This window comes from Megalopta genalis, chromosome 14 (genome assembly GCF_051020955.1).
Source record: "Megalopta genalis isolate 19385.01 chromosome 14, iyMegGena1_principal, whole genome shotgun sequence".
In the NCBI taxonomy this organism is placed as follows: domain Eukaryota; kingdom Metazoa; phylum Arthropoda; class Insecta; order Hymenoptera; family Halictidae; genus Megalopta; species Megalopta genalis.
Genome location: NC_135026.1, coordinates 6,894,787 through 6,909,768, shown reverse-complemented (window position 1 = coordinate 6,909,768; position 14,982 = coordinate 6,894,787). Strand labels below are relative to the sequence as shown.

Here is a 14,982-nt window from a genome sequence, read left to right as displayed (position 1 = left end):
ATATGAATGACACGAGCGGAACGTAAAGTACGGTGAAATTGTGCGCGATCCCTCGCAACTTGTCCTTGCGCTGGGACCGCATCAGCAAAGATAACGAGAGAAAGTGGCGGCGCTCGAATCAAAACTTTCGGGCCCGACGGAAAAACCGAGCTAGATACGGCGAAATAACCGTGGGGCACGCATTCGGGTTACGATCACTGACATAATTTCAAAAACGAGCGAAGAAAGTGCGAGATTAAATGACGCACAATTGCGTCGCTCCGATAATTGCGAGCGTTCGCCGGGCGTACGCGCGAGAATCGGTCCGATAAACGGGGACCTACGCCTGCAACGACAACTATGAGCTTGAAACGAGGAATTTTAGTTTCGCGTATTGTATAACTGACCTGATCAAGAACTAAGTACAGTAATTTCTCACGGAAATGCCAAATTTCCGGTTGCTGGGAATTTCTTTGTGCTAGGCCTACGTCTATGTAGTTCATTGCTACGTCGATGCTAAGAGGCGACGGGGTTCCCGGAAGACGATACGAAATGGCCTGTTTAGGTGTAAGTCAGGTTACCTTCGAACCGTGTCACGTGGCCTCCGAATTGCCTTTAAATCATGTCACGTGGCCTCCGAATTGCCCTCGAATCGTGTCATGTGGCCTTAAGTTGATGGATTGCGAAGTTCGAAAACTGTATGTCTGCAAAACTGAGATCTAGAAGACTGACGACCAAGAAGACCGGTATCTAAGAGACCGAAGTGCAACAGACTGGGTCTCAGAGGCTGATGCTGAAAGACTCAGGGGCAGAGACTGAACGACTAGTTAGTTAGAAATCGACTAGTTAGCAAAGATTGAAATGATGATGATTGGAGTCCAAAAATAGAAGACCAAGACTGAAGTTCAATGAAATTCAGAAGACTGGAGTCCAAAAGTGAAGTTCAATGACTGGTACTCGAACGACTGAAGTACAGAAGACTGGACTCCAAGACTGAAGTCTAAAGACTGGTGTCTAAAAGACAAAAATGTAAAGACTCGAGTCCAAAAGACTAAAGTCCAATGTTTGACGACAAAAATACTGGAGTCAAAGACTAAAGTCCAGAACTCTGGATTCGAAGACTGAAGTTTAGAAGATTGGAGTCCAAGACTGAAGTTCAATGATTGAAGTTTGAAAGACTGGAGTCCAAAACTGAAGTTTAAAAAATGGCGTCCAAAAGACTGGAGTCCAAAAGACTGAAGTCCCGATGACTGGAATTTTAAAGGACTGAAGTCCTAGCCTGAAATCTAAGATTGAAGTCTGACGACTGGAATCCAGAAGACTGGAGACCAAGATTGATGTTCAATGATTGAAGTTTGAAAGACTGGAGTCCAAAACTGAAGTTTAAAAAATGGTGTCCAAAAGACTGAAGTCCCGATGACTGGAATTTTAAAGGACTGAAGTCCTAGCCTGAAATCTAAGATTGAAGTCTGATGACTGGAATCCAGAAGACTGGAGACCAAGATTGAAGTTCAATGATTGAAGTTCGGAAGACTGGAGTCCAAGACTGAAGTCTAGAGAATGGTATCCAAAAGACTGAAGTCTAAAGACTGGAGTCCAAAAGATTGGAGTCTAAAAGACTGAAGTCCAAGCCTGAAATCTGAGATTGAAGTCCAATGACTGAAATCCAGAAGACTGGAGTCTAAAACTGAAAACCAATATTGAAGACTACAGACTCGAGTCAAAAAGTCTGAAGTCTAAAAACTGGTGTCCAAAAGACTGAAGACCAGATGACTGGAGTTTAAAAGACTGAAGTCCTAGCCTGAAATTTAAGATCGAAGTCCGATGACTGGAATCCAAAAGACTGAAGTCCAGATGACAGGAGTCTAAAAGACTGAAGTCCAAGCCTGAAATCTGAGATTGAAGTCCAATTACTGAAATCCAGAAGACTGGAGTCTAAAACTGAAAACCAATATTGAAGACTACAGACTCGAGTCAAAAAGTCTGAAGTATAAAAACTGGTGTCCAAAAGACTGAAGTCCAAAAGAGTGAAGTTCATAAGACTGGAGCCTAAAACCCTGAAGTGTAATGATTGACTCCAAAAGATTGGAGTCCAACGACTGACGTACACAAAACTGATGTCCAAGGACTGAAGTCGAGAAGACTGGAGTCCAAGACTGGACCCCAAAAATTGAAATCCAGGAAACTGGACTCCAAATGACTATATTCCGGTAGACTGTAGACCAAAAGACTGATGACCTAAAGACATTATGTACATTGGAAATGTTATGTATATCTAAAAAATGACTAATCCATTCACAAGTGTAATTAAAAAAATAACTGTATACCCACATAACGAATGAAAATTGTGTACTATTATGTATTATTGTGTATATGTATTATTACGTATTATCGGGTATACATATATATATGTACACAATAATATTTCTAAGTCATAATCACATATGCAATAAAATTGAAATCCAGCGAGATGTTACAAAACGAAAAACATTTCGTAGTTTACCAAAACCTTTAATGCTTGAAACTCTGTGGACTAATTAAAATTGCCTTGACACAACTGCGGTTTAATTACTGAGGCCTGATTACAGAGTACACAACAGACCGGTTTCTCGTTTCACGGTGCACGGATAATTGCTCGATCAAAGCAGTCGCAGGTGCAACAGGACACAACAGCAACGTGGTTTGGGAAACAAAGAAAACGATGTCACGTGGAGGAATTTGCAATCGCGGGTCAGCAAATGCATCGCGTTCGAAAGCGAGAGAACCGCTGCAATTCCTGCCGTACAAAAACACATTCTTTTCCGATAAGCTCGCTACTAAGAAACACTGGATTATCACCGTGTCGCTTCGTTCCTGTATCTCTCACGTCATTTTTACGAGTGGCTCGCATTACTTTTCGCTATCGCGGTAATAAAGAAGCGTAGCAATCGTATCTAATGGCCTTCAGACGCTAGATTAACACTTCACTGTGCAAGCACTTCAGACTCGAGTGTTTGGAAGAAAATACGCGTATTGCGCCTTCGTCGCAGGATGAGACTACTTATGGCAGAAATATGTTCACGAGAACAGCAGTGTATTCACATAATAAGAGTTCACAGATTATCATTCATGAGAAAAATTGATTAGAAATAAATGTGAATAGAGTAGAGAGATTAAAAGAACTGAAATGTGTTAATGTATTATTTTTTAAATTAGTAAAATTATTTAAGAAAAAAAGTAAAGCTTTCTAATTGGTTTCTATATCTCGAAATTGGCGCAGACAGTTTCCTTATCAGAAATTTCTCATGACTGGAGTGGACAGAATGAAGTCCAGCAGACGGAAGTCTAGAAGACAGGAATCCAAAACTGATGTTCAATGATTGAAGTTCAATGACTGAAGTTCAGAAGAGTGGAGTCCAAAACTGAAATCTAAGAATGAAGTCTAAAACTGGAGTCCGAAAAACTGGACTCCAAAAGAATGAAGTCCAAAAGACTGGAATCTAAAAATCTGAAGTCCAAAAGACTGAAGCCCAAAAGGCACAAACTGAAGTCCAATGACTTACATCCAAAACACTGGAGTCCAACGACTAATGTCAACAGGCGAAGTTCAAAACTGATGTCCAAAGACTGTAGTTAAATGACTGAAGTCCAAAAGACTGGAGTCCAAGACTGAAAAATAAAAACTGGATTCCAAAGGACTAATGTCCAAAAGACTGAAGTCCAGAAGACAGAAGTTTAGAAGACTGTAGTCCAATGATTGACATCCAAAAGACTGATGTCCAATGATTGACATCCAAAAGACTCGAGTCCAACGATTAATGTCCAAAGACTGAAGTTTAAGACTGAAGTCTAAAGACTGGAATCCAAAAGGTTGGAGTCCAGAAGATTGAAATCCAGAAGACTGGAGTCCAAAAGACTGAAGTCTAATGATTGACATCCAAAAGACTGCACAAGACTGGCGTCCAGAGAGTAAAGTTCAAGACTGAAGTCTAAAAGACTGGAGTCCAAAGAATGAAGTGCAATGACTGAAGTCCAGAAGATTAGAGTCCAGGAGACTGAAGTTTAAAGACTGAAGTTCAAAAAACTAAAGTCTAAGGCAGGAGTCCAATAGACTGAAGTCTAAAGACGGGAGTCCAAAACACTGTTGTCTAAATAATGAAGTCTAATAACTGAAGTCCAGAAGACTGGAGTCCAATGACAGAAGTTCAGTGATTGAAGTTTGAAAGACTGGAGTCCAAGACTGAAGTTTAAAAAATGGTGTCCAAAAGACTGAAGTCCAGATGACTGGAGTCTAAAAGACTGAAGTCCAAGCCTGAAATCTAAGATTGAAGTCCGATGACTGGAATCCAGAAGACTGGAGACCAAAATTGAAGTTCGGAAGATCGGAGTCCAAGACTGAAGACTAAAGAATGGTGTCTAAAAAACAAAAATGTAAAGACTCGAGTCCAAAAGACTAAAGTCCAATGTTTGACGAAAAAATAGTGGAGTCAAACGACTCAAGTGCACAAGACTGACGTCCAAAGACTAAAGTCCAGAACTCTGGATTCGAAGACTGAAGTTAAGAAGACTGGAGTCCAAGACTGAAATTCAAAGTTTGAGAGATTGAAGTCCAAAAGACTGAAGTCCAGATGACTGTAGTCTAAAAGACTGAAGTCTAAGGACTGGAGTCGGAAAGTCTGAAGTCCAAAATATTGAAGTCCAAGAAACTAACACCCTATTTCTCCTATAAATGCATAAAATTACGTTCGCCACTTCACAAATTCCTTTTAGAAAAATCGATCCTGCATTATTTTCCAACGAATCTCCAGACCCTGTTCGACAACCGATCACTGTCGCGCGTGCCTTATCTCCAGCGATCCAAGATCTAGTCGGGGACAAGTTTAATCGAGCCCCGTCACCGTGGTGGCGACGATGTTGACGACGACGACGACGACGACGACGACGACGACGACGACGACGTCGAATTTCCGTCGAAATTGCCGGACTTCGTAACACAGTTTAATTGCTTTCGTGATTTTGCTTAATCATTGACGCGACGCGACGTCGCACGACGTGACACAAGAATCCGGGGGGAGTTTCGCAGTTTTTGTTCATCCTGGTACTTTTCGTGGAGGCTTGTGTGACACGTGCATGTTATGAGCTTATGTTTATCTCGCGGCTGATCCAAAGACCGCCCGGATATGCCGTTGTAAAAGGTGATCTCTATCGGCTTTTCCTCGACCGATAACGGAGAAATTTTTATTATTCTGCGACGTGTTTTATCTCTCGATGATCTCAGATTATTGTACAATTAGATTAGTATTGTAGATTAGTATTGTAGATTATTGTTCCTTTGGACACTGTTGTTAATAGGATAAAGCCAGATGCTATTTACTTTTTCTTGTTTGCTGGATATAAATATGTTATCTGAATTGTTTGATAACAATTGATAGTAACAGTAATAATAATAATAATAACAATAATAATGCCAAGTTAACAACAGTGAAATATGAAATGTCACATATGAAATATCAAATATGAAATATAAAATATGGAACATAGAATATGAAATATCAAGTATGGAATATCAAAAATAACATATAGAATATGCAATATCAAATATGGAATATCGAATATGAAATATCAAATATGAAATATCAAATATAAAATATTCAATATGGAATATCGAATATGGAATACCAAGTATGATATGTCAAATATGAAATATGAAATATGAAGTATGAAATATCAAATATGGAATATCGAATATGAAATATCAAATATCAAATATCAAATATAGAATATGAAATATCAAATATGGAATATCGAATATGGAATATCGAATATGGAATATAGAATATGGAACATCAAATATGGAATATCGAATATGAATTATCAAATATCAAATACGGAATATCAAATATGAAATATGAAATATCAAATATGAAATATCAATATGGAATATCAAATATCAAATATCAAATATGAATTATCGTGTTCCACGTTGTTCCCAATTTTTCAAATCACGACCGTCTTATCAGAAAAAATTTTATTTTCTGGAGCTCCTCTTGGATCCTCGAATAAATCGAATGTTCACCACGAATAATTGCTTGTGCCCGCCTATGGACTTCCTACTTTTTAAGAATCTGGAGTCGCCAAACGTTCCATCGATCCGGCGATCGATCAATTTCTAAACTCTCACCGACCGACTTCCGTTATTTCGAATCTCGATCGTCCTCTGATCCTGAACGATCGCCGTCACCAGGAATTTGTGAATACGAGAACCCGGAGACCTAATTGACAGTGTCTCGCGACTCTCCATCCGATTTTTCGCAATTTCTTCGATCGACTTTCGTGACTTTCACCCAGCTGAAACTTTCGCGCAAATTGACTCACATCGGTTCTCGCGTAATGACGCGCCAAGGACGCGACCTCGAACATCGCCGTTAATTCAACGGAGAAACGTACGATAGCAGGCTGGCTCCGTCTACCGCTCGCGCGGAGCGTAATTTCGGAACGGGAAAAGGAGAGATCCCGCGAGATCGGATCGACGATCACAGCTGTTCGAGCATGATCAACGATGTGCCGGTAATTACTGTTATTTACTTATTTAACATAAACTGGACAGATGCCCTTTTAATTTCTGCACAAAGATTCTACAGAATAATAATGATAATAATAAAACAATAATAATAGTGGTGATAGTAATAAAATAATATTAACAACGATAATAATAAAATAATATTAGTAACGATAATAATAATAATAATAATAATAATAATAATAATAATAATAATAATAATAGTGCCAAGACAACAACAATGAAATATGAAATATCAAATGTGGAATATGAAATATCAAATATCAAATATGGAATATCAAATATCAAATATAGAATATGAAATATGAAATATGAAATATGAAATATCAAATATCAAATATGGAATATGGAATATCAAATATCAAATATGGAATATTAAATATGGAATATGAAATATGAAATATGGAATAGTAAGTATGGAATATCAAATATCGAATATGAAATATGGAATATGAAATATGGAATATGAAATATGGAATTTGAAATATGGAATATGAAATATGGAATATGAAATATGGAATATGAAATATGGAATATGAAATATGGAATATGAAATATGGAATATGAAATATGGAATATGAAATATGGAATATGAAATATGGAATATGAAATATGGAATATGAAATATGGAATATGAAATATGGAATATGAAATATGGAATATGAAATATGGAATATGAAATATGGAATATGAAATATGGAATATGAAATATGGAATATGAAATATGGAATATGAAATATGGAATATGAAATATGGAATATGAAATATGGAATATGAAATATGGAATATGAATATGGAATATGAAATATCAGATATGATATATTAAATATGGAATATGAAATATAAGATATCAAATATGAAATATGGGAACCATAAAACGGAAAATAAAAAATGAAGAAAGGAAATGAAAAATGAAACTGGAAACAATGTGGTTGCAAAATACAAAGTCAACGCCCGAAATCTCCGAGTTACTAAAACGTAAGAGTGTCGGCTTCCATAAAAATCGTGTGAATGTCGGCCAGCTTTTTTAGAAAAAGGACCATAGCGACACAATGGTCCCTTCTTGGTTGCCAGCCCGCTGTGCGAAGGCAGAACGCATCCTCCGCGGTTCCGTTCGAAAATAAATCCACTCCTCCGTGGAGGATCGCCGCGATCAGTGCCGTAGGTCAAAGCCTCCTTAAGTGCCTGCCGCCTACTCGAACGCTCCGTCGTTGTTATTACTTGTTGCCATTTCGGCCGCGCGATGAAATCTTTTAGCCTCTCCAGATGCACGCCTCGTATACCGGGTGTACCGCTTAAACTTTATAACCAAAATGTCCCCGATATTTCGAGCTCGGTTATTTAAAATATTTCATATGAACATTCGAATTTCTGCGGCGTTCGTATGTGGTTTAAATAATTCTTAAGAATTGTTTATACAAATGAAGATACAATTAATTATTTTCTAGTGCATAAAACAGACAGTATAATATAGTAGTGTATAAAACAGTCAGTATAATATGCTGTATATAAAATAGTCAGTAAAATATACAATATATTTAAGAGTCACTATAATATATTGTATATAAAACAATCACTGTAGTATATAATATATAAAACAGTCAATATAATATATTGAATATAAAATAGTCAGTATAATATACAGTATATAAAACAGTCACTATAATATATTGTATATAAAACAGTCACTATAATATATAATATATAAAACAGTCAGTATAATATATTGAACATAAAATAGTCAGTATAATATACTGAACATAAAATAGTCAGTATAATATACTGAATATGAAATAGTCAGTATAATATACAGTATATAAAACAGTCACTATAATATATAGTACATAAAACAGTCACTATAATATATAGTACATAAAACAGTCACTATAGTATATAGTATATAAAACAGTCACTATGATATATAATATATAAAACAGTCAGTATAATATACAGTATATAAAGCAGTCAGAATTATTGTATAATCAGTTGCTATAATATTCATTACATAAAACAGTCATTGAAACCTGTTGCTTCGAACTTTGCCTTCAGCGTTGCGTCCCCGCGCACATAATCATTTAAAACGACCAATACGTTGGATTTCGAAGCGTGGAACGGCTGCGCACAAATTTTTCCGAAATTGAAGCATCAGAAATTGAGTTTTGGCCAGGGAAAACAGGTTTCCATTTCGCTATGCGTCAAAGTCGACCAGCTGCGGCCAGCCCTGACCAACATAGATCCAAGGAGATGATTATAATTATTTGTCTTCTCTGGGAATCGCGATAATAAAGCCGCGGAACAAGGAAGCCCGTGATTTCACGGAACGCGATGCATAATCCACTCCCGCTACCCTAACAATCGCGCGTCGTTACGTCACGCGTCAGGTCGGCCGATCCGCCAAGAAACACGTAAACATGCCACCTGCTTGACCGGGTTTTATTGCGTGCCACCAAATCATCGCGGAGTGGGACGAAACTACCTGACAGGCGATCGAAGATCTGTAACTGCGATTCTCTGCTTTTTAATAATTCGTTTCAATTTAATCGAGCTATATTTTTCGCGTTTCATTATTAATTTAAATGGTTCGACAAAAGATTGAGTACACGGATATGCAATTACACAATAGACACTGTGCAATACGTCTTTGATTTAATATTTTCGAAGTTTAAATTCATTTATGCAGCCATTCAAGGAATTTAAGTGTATATGGTATGGTATATAGTATTCCGAATAAATAACATTACGAATAAATAACTTTATACAAAATATCAAAATGAAATATTTTCGTAATAGATTTTATATATATTTCTATATAGTATAGTATAGTAAATATAGCACAGTATATGGTCTAGTATAGTATTTAGAATAGTATACAGTATGGTACAGTAAATATATATAGTACAGTATACATTATACTATACTATATAGTGCATAATATATTATATTGCATATATATATATACATCTACAGTGTGGCGCGGAACTATAGCACCGCCAAAATTTTATAATAATTTTTAACATCAAATTAGGTAATAATTAACTGAATGAATCAACGAAAAACAACTTTTCCGCGTTCTTAAGCCAACTACAAAACTAACCGAAACTATAGAAAGCGCTATAGTTTTAGCACACTGTATCCTGTATGCAACTCCTCACGGCAGTTAACGCAGACAATTTTGTATTTTGCATAAATAAAATCCGCGGTCTAATAAACGCTGACGACTAGAATTATTCGTACGTGGAGATTGTTTTCCGTGGAAGACCGTCGGTAGGAACCTATACGCGGTATTTGGAATAGCGTTTGAAAAAATAAATTGCGGATGAACTCAATGAGAAAGGGGTCCACGCGTGCCGCGGCTCCGATTGGACGGCGATGGTATGCCGAGTGGGAGCGAACGCAACGCATCTCCGTGTTATTAGGACAAGGTCTCTAGCAACTTCCAATTTCTCCCGTAGAAGCTGCCAGGGACAATGACCTAGTAATAACAGTGAGAGAGCAGCGCGGAGAGTGCCATACGCTCGAGAGCCGCGAGCGGCACGAATTATTATCGGAACGACACGCGCGCGCAGGGATACGCTGCTCACCTGGCCGTACAATTTTTTTTTCTCCCGCGAATCTCTAACACGCCGCTCGAAATCATGTTCGTCGGGCAACGAAAGCCCACGGTAATTTCGAATCTGCTTTGAACCCGAGCCGCTGACCCAAGGTCACTTTTGACTCGTGATCGTAGTAAAACGATGCACGTGCAATCCGTCCGGGCGATTGTATTTTTTCAGCAGCGGTGAAAGTCTCTGCCCCCTTTTTGCTTAGGATATTCTGTGCAGAGAGACGTGAATAGACGAGGCGGCGAATGTTTGTGCGTTGAACCGCGGCGACCGGGTCATCTTGACCCGGGGCGTTCAAATCGATTCAGTAGACGAGAACGGAGGACGACCGAGGTGAAAAGAAAGGAGGCTAACATGCGTCGGTATGACGCCGCGGATGGAGTAAACACGCAAGGAAAATGTTATTTTACTTTAAAAATGTTATTTTATTGCCAGTTAATTCTCCTTTTACTTTGATAATTGTAGCACCGATGAATAGCTGAGATTTTTCTCGTTAAAATGAGTCCAAACACGACGGAAATCGGACTACAGCCATTGAAGAGCTTATTATTATACCGGGTGAGCCACGAAACTTGTACATATTGCACACTTCGTGTACTGTGTTGGAAACTTGATAACTTCTCTATATATACGAGGACCTCGACTCACCTCTGATACCATGTATTTCACAATTTTTCAGGAAAAGCATAATTAAAAAATTATTTCGGGTGTGCGAGTCGCTTGACTCACCAGGTAGATTGTTTATTAATTGAGAGTGGCTTAAACTGGTTCGATTTACGTCGTGTTTGGACTCATTTTAATCAGGAGAATCTCAGCTATTCGACGATGACACTATTATAAAGGTAAAACGACAGTTACTAAAAGTACGATCAACTCTATCGACGTTTATTTAATTAAATAAATTTTATTAATGAGAACTATACTTCACAGCAATAAAGAATTTTCTTGTCTTACGTCGAAACGATATAAATAGAACTGAAGTTGTAGAATATTCTTCCAAAAACCGGATTTAATCTTCGAGAAACGTTCGATGAAAAGATCGCCTATTATTACCACTAACTTATCGCTTTTAATTTCGTAAAGAGCAAACATTGAAAATCCCGAAAAGGGAAAAAGCGCAGAGATGGGCGAATAAACGTGTGATCGCTGGCGAAATGTAACCGACGTTCCAGGAATGTTGCGCGCACGTTCCAATCTAATCCGCCGGCGATGCTAATCTGTCGGCGATAACGTGGATCGGCGTTGCGAAACGAGCGACGGAAACAACGCGATACATAATGTAACAGCGACAGCGAAAATATGAAACGGGCAAAAACCGGCGCGCAGCGGAGAAACCATTGCTAATTGGCCGACGGAGTCCACTGTTCGCGTATCCTAATTGCGGATTCCGGAACAAGAAACGTGCACACGCTCGGAATAAATCTACCCGGCTCGCGATCGCATCGCTCTCGTCCGCGATACCGTTCCCGCCATTCGATGAAACGGCGCAGCTAGCGATCTTGCGCGCGAACACCTGTTCCTTTCATTTATTTTCGAATCGTTATCGCCAGCTGCATCGCCGCGGATTTTATGCATTCGCGAGCTCGAAGAGATGATCTCGAATCTGATCTCGAAGAGACGGGCCGTCGACCATGGCTCAATATTCACTATTCAAGCATTCGAATACATTTTTCTCATCGTCGTCCATTTTCTATTTGCACGCGCGATTTAAAAAGGACACCATATACAAGGTGACCCAAAATTATTGTTCAAGCGAGAAAGGAAGGGTTCCTGAGATAATTTGAAGTAACTTTTTCCTCATCGAAAATGTTCTACGAGATTTCGTTCGCGAGTTATTGACGAAAAACCGTGGGCCAATGTGAGGCGCGGCGCGCTCGGCTAGCGCGAGACGGTCGCGCCAATCAGCGGAACTGGGCTTCGCGCGGACCGCCTCGCGCCAGCCGAGCACGCCTCTCATTGGCCCACGGTTTTTCATCAATAACTCGCAAGCGAAGCCTCGTAGAACATTTCCGAAAAAGCAAAAGTTGCTCCAAATGACCTCAAGAATCATCCCAGCTAATCATCCCTTCATTGTTCACATATTTATTATTATATCGTATCTGTTATTACATGTATACATGTAATATATATAATATATCCTAGTGCCGGGAATGTATAATATTATCGAGAGCGAAACAGAGGCACTCACCTTGAAGACCTCGGAGAAGAACCCGGCGCCGATCTTCTCCATGTAGAAGTCGTCGAGCCGGTTCAAGGACGCGACCGCGTGCCTGAGCGCCTGGCAGGATGCCCCGGTCCTCCTTTTGGACCCGGTGTCCTGAAATACGTCCCCGGGGCACACGTTCAAGCTGGTGCACACGTTGCTCTCCATCTCGGTGGGTCGCCAAGGGTCTCTGCACTTCTCCCTGTCCTTGTAAGTCCTGGGCGAGGAGAGCTGTAGCTCGGTCGGCAGGTCCTGCGGCAAGCAGGATATGCAGCTCTGTTGCAGCGCGTCCCCGTTGCACCGCCAGTCCTTCTGCACCGGGGAGCCGTCCCTGCAGATCCTGTCGCAGGCAGCGGCGGCCAGGTCCTTCTCTAGGTACACCTTTTTCTGGCAGGAGTCCTGGATAGCGGCCAGCTCGGCGTCCTCGTCGCAGGGCTCGCCGGCTGGCCTGGACGACCTCGAGGTGCCCTTGACCATGGTCGCCAGGGTCTGGGCGACCCTCTGCGGCTCCCTGGAGCCGACTTGCTTCTTCGCCAGCTTCGACGAGGGCTCCCTGGCGTCCGCGCTCAGGCTGCCCAGGCTGCCCGAACACAGCGCCCTCTGCGACTTCGCGGCGCAGCCCGGGGCCTTCGCGAAGCTGGGACAGTTCGGGTTCGATGAGCACTTGTGAATCGCCGGGCTCGGGCAGCTGATCTTCGCCGGCAGCGCGTGGCTCCTCGCGTGGCACTCTTTGCTAGAGAACTTCGAGCAGCTCTTCGAGGTCGTTGCCTCGGCCCTGCAGGGTCTGCCGAGCTCCGCGAACGGGGTCGACGACTGCGCGCAGTTCCCAGGGGGACCGGACTCCTGGGAGCTGGCGGACTTATCGTCGATCGTGGGACTCCTGATCGACTTGTCTTCGGTCAGGTGGGAACACGGCTCGCTCTCCTTCGGCCTCCATACCTTGTTGTCCTCTTTGCCGGCGACGTCCTCCTTTGCCCTTCTGGGCTTCTTGTCCTCCACGGCGGGCGCGTCGTGCACGACGCTGTCCTTGGGTCTCCAGGGCTTCGGTTTGCTCTCGTCGAGCAGGTGTGGCGCCTCGGAGACCACCGGCGCGCAGGTGTCCTTCGGCCTCCAGGGCTTCGGCTTGCCCTCGTCCGCGGCCAGGCTGGCCGCCTCCTCCGACGAGAAACACGGCAGACAGGCGGCCCCCGCGGAGCTCGGGCTGCAGGACTTGCCGGTGCAGGGTGGGCCCGGCGTGTTCGAGGGTGGCACCTTGCCGAACATGTTCGCCGTTATTGCGGGCAGATCTGGCAGGAACGCTGGCAGCTCGCTACCGTCTTCTCGGCCCGCATCACACGACTCCCCGGGACCTCTTCTCCACCGAGGCGACACGGTCTTCCGGGTTAGACCTGCGTGCTCGGCTTCGTGGACGTCGCGGGAACGCTTCGAACGCGGCGGGCTGCGCCCACGGCGCTGATCCTCGGCATCCTTTCAGCGCTTCAACTCGGCGCGCGTGTCCGAGCCCCGTTGCTTGGCAGTGGGATCACGATCCGGAATCGATGGCGGATGGGGCATGGGGCCCGGCGGACGCACTGCGGCAACCGTGCGGCTCACACCACACCGTGGACCTCATGGGGCAGCCACCACGAACCGACTTGGCACATCTCTCGCCTACACTGCCAGCGGCTACCTCGTCTCTTCCTCCAACGTCCTCGAGTCGGCGTCTTCGGAGTCTCTTTCCTGCAAGAAATCTGTGCCCCGGGCGGACCGTGAATAACAATTCGAGCACTCGTCGATGGGTTTTCTAGCTCGTTTGGAGTATTTGGGGGAGGGGCTGTGTGTGGCGGCAGCGCGGTGGTGTGAGAAAGTATTCGAACGATTATGCCATTTGATAAGTTTAAAGCTTCGGTGATAGATTGTTTTGTGGGGTCGTGAGAGATCATGCGTGACTCTTGTCTTCGTTTAGGTTCTTTAGAATGCATTTTTTTGAGAGAATTATACGGCAAGTTCTCCCTAATTGATAACTCAGATTGTCCATTTTTATGCGCAATCTAAGCGCGAATTAGAGAGAAATTACTATATAATCTGAGCGTCAATTAAGGAGAACATGTGAGCACTGTACACAGGTTGTCCCGAAATTATGGCACTTCCGGGAAATGACGGGTTCCTGAGGTTATTTGAAGTAACTGTTTCCTTAGCGAAATTGTTCTACGAGACTTTGTTCACGAGTTATTGGCGAAAAACCGTGGGCCAATGAGAAGCGAGCTCGGCTGGCGCGAGGTGGCCGAGCCAATCAACGGAACAAGGCTCCGCGCGCTCGTTGGCTCGACCGCCTCGCACTAGCTGAGCACGTCTCTAATTGGTCAGTGTTTTTTGTTAATAACTCGTGAACGATGCCTCGAAGAAAATTTTTGTAAAGAAAAAAGTCACTTCAAATGACCTCAGGAATCCCTCATTTCCCATTATTTTGGGACACCCTGTATATTAGTTTCTGTAATCCAAAGGGTATTTCGCCTGCTGTTGAGCATATTCTTGCTTACAGAAGAATAATTTTTCAGAACAATAAACAAAATACACTCGACGGTAAAATTAAAGCGACCCTAATTTTTGACCGAAAATTGTCAATATTTGAACAGCTGTAGCTCCATTACAAGCTGTCA

At 42.1% G+C, this 14,982-nt stretch overlaps 1 protein-coding gene across 4 annotated transcripts in view; it reads right to left on the bottom strand.

Moving 5' to 3' along the window:
* cdi (serine/threonine kinase) overlaps window positions 1–14,982 on the bottom strand; it is a 93,922-nt gene that overhangs the window by 69,244 nt on the left and 9,696 nt on the right. For all 4 annotated transcript variants that reach the window (XR_004491627.2, XR_004491628.2, XM_033479626.2 and 1 more), the window contains exon 2: window positions 12,329–14,073. Coding sequence is in view for 2 of the 4 variants with exons in the window: in XM_033479626.2 (XP_033335517.1) it covers window positions 12,329–13,606 (1,278 nt within the window). In the remaining 2 variants the exon portion in view is untranslated. The remainder of the gene's footprint in view (window positions 1–12,328; window positions 14,074–14,982) is intronic.